General features: G+C 50.9%; 1 protein-coding gene across 6 annotated transcripts in view; it reads left to right on the forward strand.

The window, feature by feature from the left end:
* Positions 1-2485: 2485 nt before the first annotated feature.
* SLC8A1 (solute carrier family 8 member A1) overlaps positions 2486-18790 on the forward strand; it is a 106503-nt gene continuing 90198 nt past the window's right edge. For all 6 annotated transcript variants that reach the window (XM_068186482.1, XM_068186474.1, XM_068186477.1 and 3 more), the window contains exons 1-2: positions 2486-2648; positions 12333-14168. In XM_068186482.1, coding sequence (XP_068042583.1) covers positions 12340-14168 — 1829 coding nt within the window. In that variant the 5' untranslated portion in view covers positions 2486-2648; positions 12333-12339. The remainder of the gene's footprint in view (positions 2649-12332; positions 14169-18790) is intronic.

Raw genomic sequence — 18790 nt, forward strand, 5'->3', positions numbered from 1 at the left:
AGAAATGAAGGTCTAAATGTGCCTGGAAAAGGGTGTGTGAGGGATCAGGGAGTGGGGCACATCTTCTCCAAGCCTCCCAGCCTGATATTCTTCCTAACCAGTCACTTTTGAAGCAGCCAGATCAAAGCTGCTCTCACGTTCAGAGGGGATAGTGCTGCTTCACCTTTTCTGTCCCAGTGCCATTAGGGCTGGGTGGGTACAAAGGGCTCATGGACTAATGAGCATCCCCACAAACACTGACAAACTCTTTGTTTTCTTCAGCTCCCCTGGAATGCCACAGAAATCCCGCAGCTGAGGCAGCCTTCCTGAGCGTCTCAGCAGGAGGCACCAGGAGACAGGAACTCCACCGCAAGCTGGTGAGAGAGGTGAGTCTGGAGGAGCCGTGGGCATGCCTGGCTCTTCAGAGGGCAGCTCACCAGTGGATGCCCATTAGCACAGTCTTGGTGATCCAGAGGACTTGGGTACTGCATTCACTGAAAGAGCTGGGAAGTAGGTCAGCAACATTACTGAGGGAATTAGGGAGTTTTAGGGAGAACTCCATGACTAAAATTTGAGTTCCACTGCTCACTGGTGCAGTGGTTGGATTTCAAGTGTGCAGGCTGCAAAGCACCAGCAGGGATTGTGTTTGCTGCAACCATGGCAATTTCTCCTGCTCACACTGTCCTTTTGCCATGCCAGCTTGTGCAGTGCCTTGCATCCTGCAGCCACTGCCAAAGCACATGCCACTGATACACATCCACTGCTCTGCTCGGCTCCCGAGCCCAGCACAGCACTGGGCATGCTGTACACATTTAGCTGCGCTCATTTTGCATCAATGGCCCTGCTGGGAGAATTGAGTACCACCAAAGTACCGCACATGGCCAGATGCAAACTTATCCCCCCTCTAAAGGGTTTTAAATCAAAAGAGGTGAGGCAGAAAATCGGAGCTAGCTATTGGACACAAAATCCTGGTTTTTATTAAACCAAATTCTTATATGGAAATGCCTTTCATTCCATATATAGGCAATAAGCACTTAAAGTGAGACCAAAGCTAAATCACACCCATAACTGCTGCAACACTAATTATAAATAGCTGGATTGTTGGTTGGTCAGCTCATCACAAAGTGTTTCACAAAGGAGTTTTGTGACACTATCCATGTCTTACCCCTCATGTTGAACAGACAAATTTAGTTTTCCATCTCTGCTGAAGGACACAGTGGTGCAAAAATCTTCCCAAAAAAATTTTTTTGAAAGCAGGTAAGAAAAGCACAAATGAAATTCACAGGTACAATTCCAGGTTGCTGTCTTGCCAGTGGTGACCAAAATTACAGGCAGAGCTGACACGGCAAGAGGGAGAGGGTGTAAGAGGGTGCAGGAGCTAAAACAATGTCTCTGCTTCCCCACAGTTCTTGTTGTACCTGAGGATCTGGGCACAGAGGGTTCATCAAGGTCGCTGGGTACTTGCACACCAGTGTGTGAGTTATTAGCTCTGGTCTTATTTTAAGTTCCCAAAGTCACAGAGTTTTGCCTGGAGGGTGGGACAATGGGTTCATCTGCTCCTTGCTGGAGCCAGCGAAGGGTGGAGGAGTCATTCAGGCATGGTGAAAGGGGAATTGCCCACAGGAAGGACACTTTGGTCAGCCTGAGGTGCAGCAAGTCCTTCTGTGCCAGGCTGCAGCCTTCCCTGAGCGCGAGGACCCTCCTGTGGGGACAGGAGGCTCTGTGGGTTCAGGGGCTGACCCAGTTGCCAGATGTGAGGCCAGCTCCCAGCAGGGTCCCAGCTGACCCATATGCTCCGTGCCTGTCACCCCATGTCCCCTGCTGACCCCGGCCACAACTCTGAGGATGTGAGAAGGGGGTGAATGCCAACCCAGGGCCCCTTGGGATGCTCCTGACCTCCTGCCTCCCCACAGCTGCCACGGGCAACACTGTGGGGCACGGGGACAGACACAGCAAGGCACTCCTCGTACACACACACACACACACGTTTCCCTTCTGTCCATCTTTCCCAGGGCTCTCTCCCTCCTGAAGGGTGCCAATGGGTTCAGGATCGCCCTGACAGGCTGCAGCTCGGCCGGGGGGATGTGGGCAGGAGCTGACCGGCCAGGGTGGGGTGGGCTGTGCTGGGCTGGGCTGTGCTGGAGGCAGGCAGGGCATGGATGGGGACTGTCCCGGGCAGGGCAGGGCTGGGGACTGCCCCAAGCAGGGAGGGCAGGGCTGCTGGGGGTGGGTCCGCAACCAGCCCTGCCTTTCAAAGTCCCTCGATCCGAGGAGGAATTCGGGAAATATTTCCAGCAGCGGGAGGACGAGGAGGAGGGCTGAAGCTGCTCCCCAGGAGGAGGGACGGCGGGTCCCTCGCTGCCCGCGCATCGCGGCGGAGGGATGCGGAGGGAGGGGAGGCTGCCTGCGGGGCGGGCCGGCTGAGCGCATCCCCGTGTGTGTGTGTGCGTGCGCGCTCCCTCCATCCATCCCTCCATCCCTCCCTTCCTCCCTCCCTCCCTTCTCCCTCCCTCCCTCCCTCCCTTCTCCCTCCCTCTCTCTCTCTCTCTCCCTCCCTCCCGCCCGCCGCCGCGCCGCAGCCGCGCACCGGGGCTCCGCCGCCCGCCCCGCCGCGATGCCCCGCCGCTGCTGAGCCGGCCCCGGCGACGCCCGCTCCCGCAGCCCGCCAGGTAGGACCGCCAGCCACCGGCCCCCGCCCCGACCCTGCCCAGCCTCCCGTTGCTCCCCGCACCGCGATCCGAGTGCCGGGGGAGGCTGCCGGGGGGCGGCGTGGGGGACCCGGAGCCGTGCGGGAGCCGATGGGGAGGCGGGGGTGGGATGCTCGCACTCGCGACACGCGCCCGGGAGCGCTTTCTACAACCCAGCCGCCGCACCTCTAGGCGGGCGGAGGGGCTCGCCGCCCTCCCCCGGCGGCCAATCGCGACATGTCGCGACGGGAGGCGCGGCTGCGGCGGGGGTCGCTTCCCCGCTAGCCCGAGAGCCGGGCATTGCCGGGCAGGTGGGGTCGGGCAGGGGGCTAAAGCAAATCTCCTTCCCGGGGGGCTTTCGGGCACATCCCCCCGGGCGCGGCGGGGTGCGGTGCCTCCGCCTGGCGGGGCTGTGCGTGCCTCCAGGCAGGGCTGCTTTCCCTGCCTTGAAACGCTTCCCGAGGTGAGTGGTCGGAGGCACCTGCAGCCACGCCGAAATTCCCATTTTCGTCTCGAGCAGCGTGCGTTGTTAAGAGGTGGCATTAAGCAGCGCTCATCACGTAGGCTTTGTCTAGGTGGAAGCATGGCTGGGGCTCTTCCGTCATCTTGAGTTTAATTCTTTATTCACAGCCTTGTTGCTTCCCTCCCCGCCGAGCCGTGCAAAACAACTCCACACTCTGCTCTTGTCTCCACGGCGAGAGCAAACTGCCAAAATGTTGCAGAAATGCAGCAAGCACCAGGGAGGACTGGAGTCTGAAAATGAAAGCTGTAGTAAAATCACAAGGTCACGGGCGTGTGGGTGCGAGCGTGTGCTTTCAGGGCTCCTTTTCGCTTGCGCTCTGCAGGAACCTGTTCATTCCTCCAGTCCCAGATGTTGCAAATTCACAAGTCAGGCAATGGAAATGAAGGCTGAGAGAGGCTGGGGTTCTCTGTGTGCTCCCCTGGCACCTGCCTAGGAATTCAGGTGCTTTTTGTCACCATCGCAGAGAGAAGGGGTGTCGCTTTTGTTTAGAAGAGGGGAGCTGGGGCACTTGCATATTGATGTGGTGGTGGCATCCAGGAAAAAAAGAGCAGTGCTATATGGCTTTGGCTGGGGACAAGGCTATGATCAAAAAAAGGCATTTGTGATGCTTCCTTGTGATCCTGTCTATTAGCTGTTCCTTTCTCCCCTTTTCCTTCTGACTGGTTCTTCAATAGCAGCTTTGCCCCTTGTCCAGCACACACATTAAGGCCAAATAGGGAAATAATGTAACGTTTCTACGACCATCACCTGCCAGCCAAGCCACGAACCCCCCACCACCAACTTCCAGGAAAGCTGTCTGACTCCTCTTACGCCCCCACCAGCTCTGTTGACATGGACAATTCCTAAGTCAGTGCTGAGGAACCACGTTGGTCAAAGCTTCCCCCCTACCAGGCTTTGCATTCAAGATACCAGAGGAGGTTGGACGTACTCTCTGTGTCCAGCACCCCTGAGTGCCAGCAGTAGCACAGTTCTAACCTGATGAAACTTTGCTTGCTTCTCCTTCCCTCACTTTCTCTTAAGGTTTTTGTAATCTACTGGCTGTGGATGGCTCCTGAAACTTAAATGTTCACCGTCCTGCACTGCTGCACATGGCATGGCACAAACTTTGGTTTATGTCCTTGCTCTTGGGAGCCTGTACAGCTCCTTAAATGATGCTGGATAGGCACAGCCACTTCTCTGCCTTTTGTAGTGTCCTGACACGCTCAGGGCGTTCAGGGTTTCAATCTTCTGGTGTTGCATCTGGGACAGAATTTGGGTTTTTTGCTGTGGCTTTGAGGGGATGCAGTCCTGATTGCTCACAGGGAAAAAAAGCCCCTGTTCTCCAGCACCCTAATGAAAATTACATCCTGTAATAAAGCCCAGTGCCCCGCAAGATCCAAGCATTACTGGACAATCAACCAACAGGTTGGTCATAGACAACACAAGTGACAGTGGCTCTCCTTGTGACTGGCACAGGGAGCACCCTGGAGCTCAGTCCAAGCTCAGAGCGCTGGGATCTGCACGTGCTCCCAGCTCCTGGACACCGGTGCACACAGCTGTGCAAATCCTGGCTGCACCTGGGGCTGCTGCAGGCTGCTGTGCTCTTGATCCTCTGGCATCCTCTGTGGGCTGAGCTCCCTGACCAAGGGCTTTCCCTTGCCAAGGGTGTGAGTGGTATCTCTCCAGCTGCTTTCAGGAACCTTGGAGGAACTTGGCTTTTGCTGTTATCTCTATCCCTCTGGTGATTTCAACTGAAATTGGAAAGAGGGGGGAGCGATGTGAACAGAGAGACAGACATGGAAACTGTGATTTCATGTGCCTGGCTTCCTAAGGAAACCTGGCTACAAATAGAAGTGAGATTTGGTGCTGCAAAGAGCTCCTGAGGAGACAGAGAAGGCGGGGGAGTCTGAGGAGAAGGAAGGGGTGGCTAACCTTGTGTTTGAGATCGGTAAAGAAGGCCTGGCACACACCTGGGCTTAGAATCCCTTGCCTGAGGTTTGGGGGTCTAAAAGCTGTCCATCTGCTCGGCACTAGCATCCAGCTCCCTCTAGAGTCAGCCCTGCCAGAGCTGTGCCTCTGGACGTGGCTCTGCTGGGAGTGGCTACCACCCTTCCCCAGCCAGGAGCGGTCACACAGATAGATGGAGCATGCCAGGGTGAGCCCCCAGCCCAGCCCAACCTGCCCAGCTCCTGCCTAATACCATGCCTGAATTGCTCAGGTCAACAAACTGCATTTGCATTGGTCTTTCCCCACGTCTATCCCCATGGACATCTCCACCTCTTCATCCCTGGATGGTCTCAGGGAGCTAGGGATGAGGATTTATTTCCTCTCCCTTGAAGCTTTCTGCTCCTGCAGGGCCCAGGGGAGCATCCCACTGCACAGAAGACCCACACAGAGCTACAAACCCAGTGCAAAAACAGTCCCAGAGGAAAGAGAGGACACAGGCATAGGGGAAAGCAGTAGGCCTGTTAGTTCCTCCCTTCTGGCCCCTTTGGGGCACCTCTGGGCAGATACTTCCTCCCCAGGCTGCCCAAGAGCCTCAGGCTCATTAGCAGTGTTTTATTCTCGCAGCACTCAGAGGAGATGCTCTTCCCGTTTTACACAGAGACATGGAGCACAGGGAGATGCTGGGCTGCCCTGGGATCACACAGGGAGTCTGCCAGCCAGGCAGCCTCAGGGCTGGCTCGTGGAGAACAGGCAGACTGTGCTTAAAGCAGCAAGGGGCTGCACTCTGCACAGGCAGAGTGGAAGGCATCAGCAACCCAAGAGGAATCACAGGAAAGAGACTGATGCTGCTTGATAAAGAAGAGACCAAAGGCAGGTGGCAAGGGTAAAGAAATGGTCTGAAGACAGCAGCAAGTGGGAAGACAGTTGTTTGAAAAGCAGACAAACAGACAAGCAAACAAACAAACCCCAGTCCCAGAGAAATGTGGCATTTCCCCCTTGCTTCTTATTCCCTGGCATATTCCTAGCTGAGATCTTGAGGCGTGGGAGAAAGGGACAACTTGACACTTGGTCTCCACGTGTGAAAAGCAAGACTGTAATCTCCCTGACTAACAGTTCCAAGCTCATTTTCTGCAAGCTGCCCCCAAATTCATCCAATGCGGTTGAAATTTTAGATCGGGGATGTTTTATTTTCTCTATTTGTCCGTTTATTTTGGAAAGTTGCTGGGGGAATTGTGGAAGGAGATTAGATGTTTCATTGAAGAGATAGAATACTTGGAAAAATCAGTGGCAGACTGATAATTGTTCTTACTTTTTAATGTCCTTTACAGAAACCAGGGTGGCCTGATATGTGTTTTACTTGATCGGATTCATGGAGGGCTTGTGCCTCTGACTATATTTGGAAAGGTTTTGATGGTTTTTTGTACTGATGCAATCAGGATGCTGATGGCCTGGAAATCATTTTCCTGATGTGGAGATCTACAGGGTCATGGGTAGGGGATGCCAACAGGCTGTGCCTGTTTTGGAGTGGCAGAGCTGGGGGAAAGGGAGCAGGAGCCAGGCAGAGCCAGAGCAGGGAAGCGAGCCAAGGGTTTTCCAAGCAGCGTTTAAAGTGCCGTCACGCTATGCAGTCCTGAGTAGCAGCACAGTCTTTGGACTTAGCAGCTCTCCTGCACGGTTTGGATGTACAGCCAGTGTACCAGAACCAGAAAGGTCCTTTTCCTGCCCTGACAGGTAAATCTCACAGCTGTCAGGAGCTCAGTTTTACCAAGGCTGTGCCACGGCGTCAGCACCAAGATCAGAAGCGAAGCCAGCAGAGCCTGTGGCTGCCCAGGCAGATCTCCAAGCACCCTGTACCTCCTTGCAGGGCTGCTGGCATCTGTTTTGTGTCCCTTGTCTGCAAGAAGCTGGACCTGTGATGGTCAGAGACCAGATGGCTTGTTTGGTTGTTTTTTTTTTTTTTTCCCTACAGCCATATCTTTTTCCAGCACAGGCTTTGCCTGAGCGGTCTGCTGGAGAGCAGGCTGCTGATTTCAGGGAGGCACAGGTGTACAGGCTTGAGCACAGCCAGGCAGGGGCAGCAGCAGAGGAGAAGTTTACTGTTCCTCCAGAGATGGGGCCATGGCTGTAAGTGCCATACATGGAGGCAAGGCATGCAGTGCTTCTTCCCAGGAAGGCTGCAGTAGATTCTTCTTCCCCTGCAAGAGAAACTGGGGAAGGGGTGCCGTAACTTGGGGACTTCAGGTTTGACGGTGGGGTAGGAGAGAGTTGGTCTTTTTGGGGCTTGCTGTTCCCCTGGGACAGGGTGGGGAGCAGCTGAGTTGCTTTGAGCCTCCGTTTCTCTATTGTGCAGGCTGGCTATTCCTTGCAGTGACCACCAGCTGCTTCTTTGTCACTTTTTGGCCCCTCTGGTTGAAGGGACACCATCTCTCTCCAGCCTGTGACACCAGAAAAGGTGGCTTGAGCTGTCTTCCCTGTCTCTCCCTAGTGCACTCTTGCTAGGAAAATGTCCTCTCTTGTCTAGCTCTGACTGTAGGATGGGAAAAGACTCTTTGGGAATCCCCGTGGTGTTGCAACACGCTCCTGGTTGTGTTTCCTCATCGAGTTGAAAAGCAGCCACTCTCACCTGAAGAGCAAACTTTGGTCCCCAGCAAGCGACCAGACACCCTGTGGGGAGAGAGTGCTGCTCCAGCCTCCTGCAGGGCGGTGACACAGCTGTGGGGACACCTTCTCCCGTGCGAGCTGGCAGTAGATTGGCAGGAATGATGTTCATGATGAAGATTATGGTGTCGCAGTGGGGTGGGCACCGTTGGGTAGCACCGGCGGTGGCTGTAATGGTGTGAACACTGCTGTGTGACAGCTGCTCTGTACATGTTTCTGTGGGATGCTGGGAAAAAATTTCCACGTGGAAGGCCTCTCAAATCTTTCTTTGTGTGGCCACTCATTCCTCCTGAGCGCAGGCCATTTCCTTCCTTGCCCAAGTGTCTGGACCAGCAATGTTTTTTTTTTTAGTGCTCTTAAAAATAATGGCGCTTCTAGTGTGCTGCAAATGGTCATAGACCCGTGTGAGATACAAAGCTTTGGGAAAATTATGGGGAGGGTCTTACAGTGGGTATTTCAAAGCTGCAGTGCCCCGATGGAGATGGGACTTTTAGGAGGGTGCTGCAAAGAAAAAGCTGTGCTTTGTTTAAATGCAGAGCAGCTTTCAGGCTCGCTTTGCATGCAGCAACCAGTCAGCCTGAAGGATCGACGCTGCCAGGGAAAGATCAGAGCAGAGTCTAAAAGGCTGTTTCCTCCCCATCTGGCAGCTCCTCAGCTGGGGGGCAGGAGCATGAGCTGGCAGCAGGAGCTCTCTTCTACCAATTTGTAAAACCTAGAGCTCCCATGTCCAGCAGGGAGGCAAATATCTCTGCAACCCTCCCATCCCTGCTGTGGACAACACCACTGCCCTCCTGGGGTTTCGCAGCACCAAGGGGTGGAAGAAAGGCTGGACTGACAGCCCTTGGCCAGGAGCTCCATCTAAACTGAGCTTGTTGTGGAGCCTCTCACAGGCTTTCCTCCCTGACTGTGCAGAAACACCTGCTGGCACCCCTGTGGAGCTTGTCTGGAAAGGGAAAGGGGCTCAGGAGAACCCAGGTTGGGCTCTGTCTCTCCTGGTCGGTTTGAGCTCTCCCTGAGAGCTCTCCAGCAGCACCAGGACAGTTCCCTTCCTGCAGTGGTAAAAAGGGCTCAGGGTGCTGTCCCTGGGCGTCAGGTAGTGCTTATGGGCAGGGCAGTGCTGGCCCAGGACAGCATTTTGGGATTTTTCACCGCTCCGAGCCTGAGAGCAGCCTGTGCCCCTGCCCTGTGCTGCCCTGATCCCTCTGTCCCCAGAGGCACTGGGGCAGTGCCACCAAGGCCGTGAGCGCCGTGGCAGGCAGGGCTTGCCAGGGCTGACACTGTGCATCAGCTGCTGCACATGCTTTTATTGCTGATGGCCAGGATGGGAAATGCAATTGAGACCTTAATGAAAAGCTAACAAAGTTCGGTTTGGAGGGAGGGCTGCCCTTCAGGTAGCCTTGCTTCTCCTTACAGCATGTTGGAAATGATTTTTCTGGGAATATTCCTACACTATGCCACAGTGTGCTGACTGTGAGCCGAGACTGTAAGCAAACGCAGAGCAAGAGGGTCTCTGGGGACCAAGCTGTTTATTTTGGATTGTACAAATAAAGAAACACGAACAATTTAACAGCAGGTGCCTCTCAGAGATATTTTGAGTGTCAGGCTCTGGCTGCATGTGTGTAACTGGCATGTTGTGGCCAAGCATTTTCTAGCCCTTGATAATTCCTGAGCCTCGCTGTGAATTGGTTTAAGCAGGAAAGCTGGCCATGGTGTGTGAACCTTGCTTGATGACTGCACCACAAAATGCTGGAGGAAGTACAGCAGAGTTGGGGGATGCTGCTGCTGCCCAAAGGATGCACATTGGCATGACTGGTGGATGTCTCTTCCAAAGCTCCAGCCATTTCTTGTCCCTCTCCAGAAAAGCTCTACATTTCTTACCTCCTGACATCTGAGGGAAAAATATTATTTGTACATGGAGTGCTGGTTGGGAATGCCAGAAATATGGATAGCTCAGATGCAAGCCTCTAGGCCTTTCTTCCTCCTGTTTAAAGTAGTATGGGACTTGATTTCAAACAAACAAACAGACAAAATAAACAAACCAAAACAAAACCCGACTTACATTAGAATGTTTGAAAGGAGAAACACATGGTAAATAAAGTTCAAATTGCTTATTAATTTGATTTCATGGGTGTCTTTTTTTTTTCTGAATGAGACTTCCAGTACCCAAATCCTCTTAAGGCTGGAGAGTTGGTCCAAAGTGTGATGGGACTCTCCTATTCTTCATGACCTAAATCAGTGACCCAAAGCATAATATTTTTTCTAGAACCATCTGTTTTCTCTTCTTGCCAAGGGGATTTCACAATGCCTGATTGCTCCGAATAATTGTACATGTGCAGGGATATGACTTGCCACAGGGAGAGAAATTAACTGAACAAGGACAGGTGGATGTTCTTGAGTTTTCTGAAGAAACTACTACCCTTTAGAAGGAGACGGTGAAGAACCATGCAACTGAGTAATATTCTATGTCCACCATGAATTTTTTTAAGCCTACATATTTAAAAAGGAAACAAAACTACACTCAGGAGCTATCTGGGATAAAAAGAGTAGGTACCAAGTCAGGCTGTGTTTTGACAGCCCCTTTATCAAATGTCTCCATGACTTGGTTTGGAGTACAGATGTTGGGTGACTAATTCATGCTTCAGCTAAATTTCAGTGACCGTGAATGCACATCTGTTTCAGCTCAGCCATCCACTGAAGGGTGTGCAACAAGGTGCTCCTCTTTACAAACATCACGCTCACATTTTTTTCACTTTGGGCTTGTAAGCGGTGGCTACAGCTCACATTTGGGGAAGCAGAAGGTACCCAGGCACTACAATCAGGGGGCAATGAGTCTGGTAGTAAGAGCTTTTTTGTAGCATTAGCAGGATTCCCAATGCAAACATCTTTATTTTAAATCTGTCTTCCTACAGGAGAGTTGTTTTTTCTTGTTCAGTTTATCTGTTCTTATCACCCAGCTCTCTGATTTGCTCACTTCCTCCACTAAGTATCTTTTTATTTTCTTAATTACAATACCAGGGAGTCGTGGGTTGGAGGCAGATCAACAGATCCTGGTGAGAAAATGCCACTTATATGAAACTGCCTTGATAAATTCTCAGTATTACTCTTCCAGACCAATAATCCTGCTGCAGCGTCTATAAATAAAAGCAAACGGAGGAGAGGGCTCTGATCCACCATTACAGTGTCTCTTTGTGGAGCAGATCCCATAACATGGGTGTGGGATGGTACCCATTGATTCCTCCAGCCAGTTGTTCCCTTGCACACAGCCCTGTCCCTGTGTGATATGCCCCTGCCCTAACGAGGAGTTAAAACCTTTCACAGCTGAGCTTTGTTGGTTTTTTCTTTCAGGAGTGTGGTTTTTTCCCAAGGAAAATCAGCTCAGCTTTTTGTATTTCCCAGTGAAGTCGAGGAATTGATGTGCTCATTTTCCTCTCTTCATAGAAACATTTTTAAGTACCATCTGATTAAATTAACTTGGATGGGAGAATTGTGATATAGCAAAGGCTCTCCTTGAGGAGAAAATACAGCTTTAATAACTAGGGATCTGGCTTTTATTGGCTAGTGAATTTGAGAATGTATCACTGAGCATGCTCAGGTTTGGTTTTTGTTTTTTTTTTTTTTCACTAAGCATCTCTTTGTACTTAAAGCATCTGTTCTGTCGGTTTATGCACTGTTAACTAACTGCAAACCTCTTTAACAGCTCCTCTACATAGCTGGAAAATCCTGAGGCAGGACGAGGGCAAGAACGGCTGTCATGCCTGATGACTGATGTTGTAAATGGAGTGAGAAAGGCCCTTGAAGGGGAAGCCGTCAAAGCTGACCTAGTGGGAAGAGAGCACAGGGACATGTTTCCTCTAGAAGCATGCCAAGAGAGCCAGGCTTCGATGCATATGCGACTCTTTCCAGTTTTGGGAAGGTGCAAAGTGATGCACCGTGGAAGGAATGGCTCCAAAATCATTAATTACAGGCTGCCCTTCTGGTGCACCTTATGACCAAGTTACTGTTAAGAGTAAGGTTTTGCCAGGGCTCAGGCTCACTTTGTGCAGATTTCCGATGTGGAGTAGATGCTTGGGAGGACTGTGAGCAAGAAAGGACTGTGAAATACATAGCTTACAGTGATTTAAAAAGTATAAAAATATTTTTTAAACATGATGAAGTAGATTTCCCTGTCCTCTCCTGCTCTTACCCCGAATTTCAGTGAAGTGAGTGAGTCCACTGTAATTTTGAAATGGGAAACACTTCTGCCAGCTGTGAAGCAAAGAACGATGGGCTTTAATTAGATTAGATTAGAGAAACAAGAAAATGCAATTGAACAAATAGGTTTTCAGCAAAGAGAAAGAAACATCATGGTAGCTAAAGGGGGTAGGTGCTAGCTCACTGGCACCATCTGGTTCAGATGACTGAACTAGAGGATTTCTACACGGAAAACATCGCTTATCATAACAAAATGGGCTCATCAGCTGCATCTTCTTGAGTTACAGGATAACTTGATCATATCTTTGGAGAGGAAAATCTGTTATCTCTGGTTGGCCTCACTTAATCTTTCCTTTTTGCCTCTTCAGGTTGAGGATGTTTGGGACCTGCCTGGTGGAAGCGGCCATGTCGCGAGTAACTCGCGCACACGCCTTCCCGGTGAGCTTCCCTCTCCTGAGCCTTGTCCTGGTGCTGCTCTTCCATGCAGAGGGCACGCATGCCGAGAGCCCCAGTGACCTGCCTGCCAACGACACCGAGGAGTGTGCTGGCTCCTACATCTGCAAAAAGGGTGTGATTTTACCAATATGGGAACCCCAGGACCCCTCGTTTGGGGACAAAATTGCTCGGGCTACGGTGTATTTTGTAGCAATGGTGTACATGTTCCTGGGAGTGTCCATCATAGCTGACCGCTTCATGTCCTCCATCGAAGTCATTACGTCCCAAGAGCGGGAAATAACCATCAAGAAGCCCAACGGCGAGACCAGCAAAACCACCGTGAGGATCTGGAACGAGACCGTTTCCAACCTCACGCTGATGGCCTTAGGCTCGTCTGCTCCGGAGATCCTCCTGTCTGTAATCGAGGTGTGCGGTCACGGCTTCACGGCGGGGGACTTGGGGCCGAGCACGATCGTGGGGAGTGCTGCCTTCAACATGTTTGTCATCATTGCAATCTGTGTGTACGTGGTGCCAGATGGAGAGATAAGGAAGATCAAGCACTTGCGAGTGTTTTTTGTTACAGCGGCCTGGAGCATCTTTGCCTACACTTGGCTTTACATTATTTTATCTGTGTCTTCTCCTGGGATTGTAGAGGTTTGGGAAGGCTTGCTCACCTTCTTCTTCTTCCCCATCTGTGTGGTGTTTGCCTGGATAGCCGACAGGAGGCTTTTATTTTACAAGTACGTCTACAAGAAATACCGAGCTGGCAAGCAGAGAGGCATGATCATTGAGCATGAGGGTGACCGGCCCTCCTCCAAGGCTGACATCGAGATGGATGGAAAGGTTGCTAATTCTCACGTGGAGAACTTTTTGGATGGGACACTGGTGTTGGAGGTGGACGAGAAAGACCAGGATGACGAGGAAGCCAGGAGGGAAATGGCTCGGATCCTGAAGGAGCTGAAGCAAAAGCACCCAGACAAGGAAATTGAGCAGCTCATAGAGTTGGCCAACTACCAGGTCCTGAGCCAGCAGCAGAAGAGCAGGGCCTTCTACCGCATCCAGGCCACTCGGCTCATGACCGGCGCTGGCAACATCCTGAAGAGACATGCTGCAGACCAGGCCCGCAAAGCTGTCAGCATGCACGAGGTCAACAGCGAGGTGACCGAAAACGATCCCGTCAGCAAGCTCTACTTCGAGCAGGGCACCTACCAGTGCTTGGAGAACTGTGGCACCGTGGCCCTGACCATCGTCCGCCGGGGAGGAGACCTGACCAACACGGTGTACGTCGACTTCCGGACAGAGGACGGCACGGCCAACGCTGGCTCTGACTACGAGTTCACTGAAGGGACGGTGGTCTTCAAGCCTGGAGAGACACAGAAGGAAATCCGTGTTGGCATAATTGACGACGACATATTTGAGGAGGATGAGAACTTCCTGGTCCATCTCAGCAACGTCCGTGTGAGCACTGAGGCCTCAGATGAGGGCGTTCTTGAGGCCAGTCGTGTCTCAACACTTGCCTGCTTGGGATCACCATCTACTGCCACCGTCACCATTTTTGACGATGACCACGCCGGCATCTTCACCTTCGAGGAGCCAGTAACGCACATCAGTGAAAGCGTAGGAACCATGGAAGTGAAGGTGTTGCGAACCTCTGGAGCACGAGGAAATGTTATTGTGCCCTACAAAACCATTGAAGGCACGGCCAAAGGTGGAGGAGAGGACTTTGAAGACACCTGCGGGGAGCTGGAGTTCCAGAATGATGAGATAGTGTAAGTCAAGGTTTTATTTGTTTCTTACAGTCTCTGTTTCTCCTGAAACAAAATGCACTTAGCTCCTAGAGCTGCACTGGAGGTGTTTGGGTGCCAGTGCATTGCAATAAGCCATGAATCGCCTTAGGTGCTTTGGGGAGCCTGAAACACTGTGTCCCTGCCTTGCCAGCAGACTGGAGAGTGATGCCTGGTCAGGGGCACTCCAGCCTTCCAGCAGCAGGGAGGTGGAGCTGATCTGGGAGCCGTACCCATGCACTGAGCAGATCTCTACAGCCTCAGCTCTGCAGCGGAGCAGAGAACAAAACTGAGGTGGCTGTGACCACCCAGGCACGAGGGCATGTCCTGCAAAGGGCTTAAACTGAGTGTGTGAATTGTGGTACCTGCCTCCTGTGTCCTGTTGAGGCTCAGATCATCCAGATCTGGGTCACAGCTGTCCTACTGATGCTCTTCTCAGGGCTTTGGTGAAGGTTGCTTCACCTCTTCCTGTTTTGAAGGGTGCAGGTCTGGGTCACTGTCCAATACACGTGTTGAAAAAGTGTTGTCATGCAGGGAAGCCTCATGGTTAGGATGTAGCCACATCCTAATGCAGCCACATTCATCTGCTTGTAAGTAAAAAAAGGAGGCTGAAAGCTGTTGGAGGCTACTCCTGAGTGTTGCTGTTTGGATGGTGGGGAAATTATTAGTGCTGCAGCCTTATTACATTATGTGGAGAACATAAATTTGCTCAATAAATCATGGTAGAAGACATCTATCCTTGGGTATGTCATGAAGACGTTTCTTTGCCCAGCTGGTGCTCTGGGAGGAGTAAGGGTTGGGAGCTGTGTTTTTCCAGCCTGAGGCTCTTCCTACAGTGAATACAGGGACTAGGTTCCGTAGCACAAAAAAAAACCACTGCATAGAACTGAAAGAAGTAACTGGTAAAGGGCACTGCAGTGTCAAGAGAGAGCGAAATTTTGGCTTGGGTGTTATTTATTGTGCTGCTGGTCTCCCAGGAGCTGAGACAAACCGTGGTCCTTGTGTTCTGTCCGTCACCTGTATCTGCTGCATCTGCATAGAGAGAATGAAACTTCTTCATAAAACTTCTCAAAGTAGATGGTAGAGTGGGGGAAAAAGGTGATCTGTAGTTCTCAGGCAGGATTTATACCAGTTGGGATTTTGACTTCCCAGGAAAAACTGAGCAAAAAGTTCACCGCTCTATGGTCTGGAGGCTACAACAGGCATGTTGCTCACACAAGGGTCAAGAGCACATGGCTCCTGACTCTTGGATGATAAATGTAGAAGAGAGGAATGCAGTTATTTGAATATTTCTTTTTTACAATTTTGGGAGAAACATGGAGTTGTCTGCAGAGATACAATGAACTAGGCTATAAGGATATCTCCCAAAGGCTCTTTGCTTTTTATGCAGGTCACTCAGCACTATCAAAATTGGGCTAGTGGTAGTTAGACTTTGACGCTAGTGCCCAGCTCCCGTGGGATGTGACATGTTTACATGGCAGGCCAAACACACAGCCACAGGCTCTGCAACAGCGCTCAGAGGGGCTTGGACTACGCCTTGCCTTGGATCCACCACTGTGGCCAGGATCTCTGTGCTGTCCTTCATCCAAGACCTGTGTCTGTGCTGCCTCTTGGTGCTTGGGCTGTGATGAGGAGAGGTGTTCTCCCAGGCACTGCTGTGCCTGCTTGCCTCTGGTGGTGGCCTTCCCTCCTCTGAGCTGTTCCCTGCTGACTTTTGCCAGCAGCCCAGTAACCAAGGGGTGTGCTGGCAGCGAGCTGACCACATCCTGTGGGATCTGTGCTGGTGTGCCCTCGCCAGGGCTGCAAGCCTCCTCCTTCCTCTTCTTATCAGCTGCCAGAATGTGCACAGCAAGCAAGAAACGGGGGAAAGCAGCTTTCTTAGAAACCCGAGTGTGCCTTTTCTGTGCAGATGCCGTTGTATCTCTATTGTCTTTAAGCTGTCTCTCCCAGGAATCACAGTGAGTGATGGTACCTCAGAAATGTGCCCAGCCTGGGGCCTGGATGTAAGGAGGTGGTGACTGCAGGGACAGATGTTGACCAAGGGGCTCTCTCCATTCAGGTGGGAGAGGACATTGACAGAAGGAAACCAGTGGTACATATTCCAATCTATCCATATGCCTGAAAGGCAGTAGGTATTAATCTAAAACTCTGCTGCTACAGTCCATGTTCAGGTGCTGGGTGGTACAGTCTGACTGGCAGAAGATTTCCTGCAGGCCCATGTTTTGCCTGGACACAAGTTTAGGACAGCCCTGCAGCACAGAGGCAGAGTGTTCCTGATGCTGGGCTGCTGCTCCCTTGGAAGAATTTGCTCCAATAAAGAAGATACACTAGCACAATATGTGGATTATGGAGCTAAAGACTTTTTGCTCTGTCATTGCTTGATAGTGCTGTACTTCAGTTAAGCCACGGATATGTGGAATGGTGCAATTCCCTAGCACGCTGGATTCAATAAAGTTCTAAAATTCCAGGTTTTCTCATGCTCTGATGGACAAGAGATGCCTTTGCTGCCCTTTCTAAAGGTCTTTAGTGCCTCTTCAGTTCTGCCATTCAAGTCTGAATGAATCAGCTTGATGAAAGTGAGTAAGATATGTTTTTCTGGGGCAGTAATAACAAAGGTAGGCTAGTACAGGGAGACATGAAGATGAAAGAAAAAGCATGCACAAGCCTCTATTATTAGAGGGCTGGCTTGCTGGTAAGTCCCAGTAAAATTAGAAAGCGCTGGGAGGGCCCTGATCTTCTGGAGACCTTCCTCTGGTTCCCAAAAGGCCTAATTACGTAACATGTTGTTTGTTTGCAGTGTCCGGAGAGACTTTCCCATTTTGCAATCTGTTGATGTCCCCCCTTCCCAGAATACACAAAATAGCAGTTTAACTGCTGAAGCCATGCTGCTCCCGTGCATTTAATCAAACATCTCATTCTGATGCTACCAAAAAAAGATGTGTAATGGAGATGCTGGTCCTCCTGTGGAACATTAAACCCAGCACTACCTCTTGGAGTGGTGCTTTTCTGCCCCTTGTTCCTGGAGCACAGCTTGTGAATGTTAGCAGGTGGAAGAAACAGCTTTTAGATGAGGCTTGCATGACACGTTGCTCCAAGCTTCGTGGGAAAAGGTGTCTGACTGGGGTCTCAGCAAGGTGAGTCTCAGTGATGCTGCACGGCTACCTGGGGCTCTGAGTTATCAGTGTGATTGGTGCTGGGTGGTGCTGTGATTTAAAGTGTAAGAGAGCCTTCCCTCTGAGCCCAGCCTCAACAAGGTGGCTCCAGCCTTGTCTTGCATCTCCATTAACGACTGCAGTTTTCTAGAGAGGATGTGCAGTTGTAGTCCCTTCCTGCCCCCCCGGCTACTACAGCTATTGTGATCATAGAAGAGGTCACTGGTTCATCCAGTCAGTGTATTTTTATCTCCTGACTGAACGCTAAATAATTCAAAAGAAGTCCAGCTTCCTATATTAGAGGAAGAAGCAAGCTTTCCCTCAGTTGATATCACATCAGCTCTTCTCCTTCCTGTCTCGAAGCATGAGGAGGAGCACCTCTTCCAGATGTGACTGCAAAGCTCTTTGAAAACACTGTGTCCTTTCATGTTCAAAAACATACTTTTTCTAGGGATAAAATTGCAACTAGAGATCTGTTGCAATCTGCGCTCCAGATGTCTGCACACACACCCCAAAAGAAAAGATTGTACTGCATTAATGTCAGTGAGGAAGATGGTAGGTACATATGGACAACCAATTAAAGTCATGTTTCACCTATGAAGTCACACCTGTAAATGTTTGGAAAATCTTATGTCAGATGGTCTTGCTGTTCATAATATACAGTTTAGCTGTTTTTATAAAACATGTCTGCTGCAGATTTAGGAAATGACACTCTTTGCCCACTGAATTTTACTTGTCCAAGTCAGTTTTGGCATTTCTCTGGAAGCATAAATATAGGAGCTGAATACTAACAGAGACACAAATATCAACTACATCCTCTGATTTTTTTTTGGGGGGGAGAGTGTCCTCAGAAACCACATAGGCTCCCTCCCAAGAGCCCTTTAAAAATGTCAGTGTCAATAAATAGACACAGTGGCAGGAGGGGAACCAAGTGGTACTGCTTTTTTAAGTGCCCCTTTTCTTTTCTTCTCCAAAAATAAGTTGGGTCAGGTATTTCTAAAGAAACAGCAAAAATAATATCCTGACTCAGCCCTGGAACCCCTGTACATCAGTTTTTCATCTGTGGCCTGCAGCTTCAGAGGAAAAAAGTAAAGCCTCCAGCATGAGCAGCCTTGCAGTAGGATGCAGTTGAAGAGCAAGATGTCTTCTGATGTGGCAGAGAGAATGCTGTAAACCAGGCTGGAAAGGAAGCAAAGAAACATTCCCTTTTTCAGGTTTCACTGTTGAGTACATTCTCTTCCTCTTTGTGGTCCCATTCTGTTCCTCTGGGCCAATGTGCATCCCCTGACTCAACAGCCCCAGCTTTCACAGGGTTAATGTCTGGCAGCACAGTGTGAGATGTCAAAGGAGACCAAACAAAGATTAAACTCTTGCTTGGCCTGCTTCCAGAGCCCAGCATGGGGTTTACAGAGTATTCTCCCCTCACCACTGGAAGTCTTGCCTGGCCCGGTGGGG

The sequence above is a fragment of the Anomalospiza imberbis genome, chromosome 3, assembly GCF_031753505.1.
Source record: "Anomalospiza imberbis isolate Cuckoo-Finch-1a 21T00152 chromosome 3, ASM3175350v1, whole genome shotgun sequence".
Lineage (NCBI taxonomy): Eukaryota > Metazoa > Chordata > Aves > Passeriformes > Viduidae > Anomalospiza > Anomalospiza imberbis.